This window comes from Sinocyclocheilus grahami, unplaced genomic scaffold, assembly GCF_001515645.1.
Source record: "Sinocyclocheilus grahami isolate Dianchi unplaced genomic scaffold, SAMN03320097.WGS_v1.1 scaffold9043.1, whole genome shotgun sequence".
NCBI classification, from domain to species: Eukaryota; Metazoa; Chordata; class Actinopteri; order Cypriniformes; family Cyprinidae; genus Sinocyclocheilus; species Sinocyclocheilus grahami.
Window position 1 is genome coordinate 2,212 of NW_015512364.1, and position 1,298 is coordinate 3,509.

General features: G+C 47.1%; 1 protein-coding gene across 1 annotated transcript; it reads left to right on the forward strand.

Moving 5' to 3' along the window:
* Positions 1 to 119: 119 nt before the first annotated feature.
* On the forward strand, positions 120 to 780 carry LOC107578139 (mediator of RNA polymerase II transcription subunit 17-like). Its single transcript, XM_016264124.1, has 2 exons — positions 120 to 276; positions 426 to 780. Exons 1-2 carry the CDS (start codon positions 162 to 164, stop codon positions 632 to 634), a joined length of 324 nt encoding a protein of 107 aa, XP_016119610.1. The 5' UTR covers positions 120 to 161; the 3' UTR covers positions 635 to 780.
* The last annotated feature ends 518 nt before the right edge of the window (positions 781 to 1,298 follow it).

A 1,298-nucleotide genomic window follows, 5' to 3' on the forward strand; every position in this document is an offset into this window, starting at 1 on the left:
ACATTTCTCCAGATCTGATGAAGAAACACACTCATCCTGATCTTAGATGGCCTGAGGGTGAGCACATTTACAGCAAATGTTGATTTTTGTCTGAGTGTGTGTGTGTGTGTGCGCAGATGTCGCAGCATCAGGTTCACGCTGTGCAGCAGCTGGCTAAGGTCATGGGCTGGCACGTGTTGAGCTTCAGTAATCACGTGGGCCTCGGCCCCATCGAGAGCATCGGGAACGCCTCCGCCATCACGGTCACGTCTCCCAGCGGAGAACATGCCATCTCAGGTGCGTCTGAGCCAGCGTTACACATGCTTTATTACAGCTGACCTCACTGCAGCTCAGAGAGATCCATCAACAGTGATGCATGATGAAGCTGAGTGACAGTAAATAAACTCTATATATATTCAGAGCCCGTGTTTCGTGTCTGTCTGCAGTGCGCAACGGTCCAGAGAGCGGCTGTAAGGTGCTGGTTCAGTTCCCACGCAATCAAGCCAAAGAGCTGCCCAAGAGCGACGCGGTGCAGGACGCCAGATGGACGCACCTGAGGGGCCCTTACAGGGAGGTGCACTGGGGCCGCATGGAAGGAAGAAACTTTGTGTACAAGATGGAGCTGCTGATGGCGGCCCTGACCCCGTGTCCCTAGAGCCGCAGCGGTCGTGTCTCTTCACTCTGATCGCTCTCGGGCTTCGCCTCTGGAGTCACCGTGTCATTTTTCTGAGAAAAGGTCAGTGATGGCCAAAGCACGTGTTGGAAATAAAACATTTGTACTTCAAGATCTGCAGTTTTCATTGTTGTCAAAGCAAGTCTGTACAAACAGAGGAAGGCGATCCTTCTATACACCAGAAAAGACAAACTGAGATAAATAGAAGATCAAGCAAAACTCTACATTTAATGAGAGCAACCCGTGCAGGTATTCATCATTCTGCAAAGATGTTTATTCTGAACCTTTACACACAAAAAGATCAGACCCATCTCGGCCAAAACGCTCAAACAAAACAAAAACATATTAAATATGTTATTTGTTAGACATTACTATTTAGCAATCATGACATTGAGCCACTTTTAAATCTTTTTGTCAAACCAAATATTATAATTGAGGAATTCTGTTAGGATTGGTACCTGAACCACAAAGAGAAATTTGCCCCTGCAGTATCCGATGATTTTCAAAAACTTTTAGCAATTAAAGATAACACACAAAGGACATGCACAAGTCTTCCAGCATCAGGTACCAGAGAGGAAGTCCTCTGACCGTTTGCGACTGGCACTTCCTGTCGCTGGACACAGCAGTATGTTGTGTAGCGATGTTC

What these genes read in the sequence shown, in the direction of transcription:
- LOC107578139 (XM_016264124.1), top strand. Translation starts at nt 162, where the DNA reads ATGGGCTGGCACGTGTTGAGCTTCAGTAATCACGTGGGCCTCGGCCCC. An exon ending in CGGAGAACATGCCATCTCAG is followed by an intron (nt 277 to 425) that starts GTGCGTCTGAGC and finishes GTCTGTCTGCAG; the next exon opens with TGCGCAACGGTCCAGAGAGC.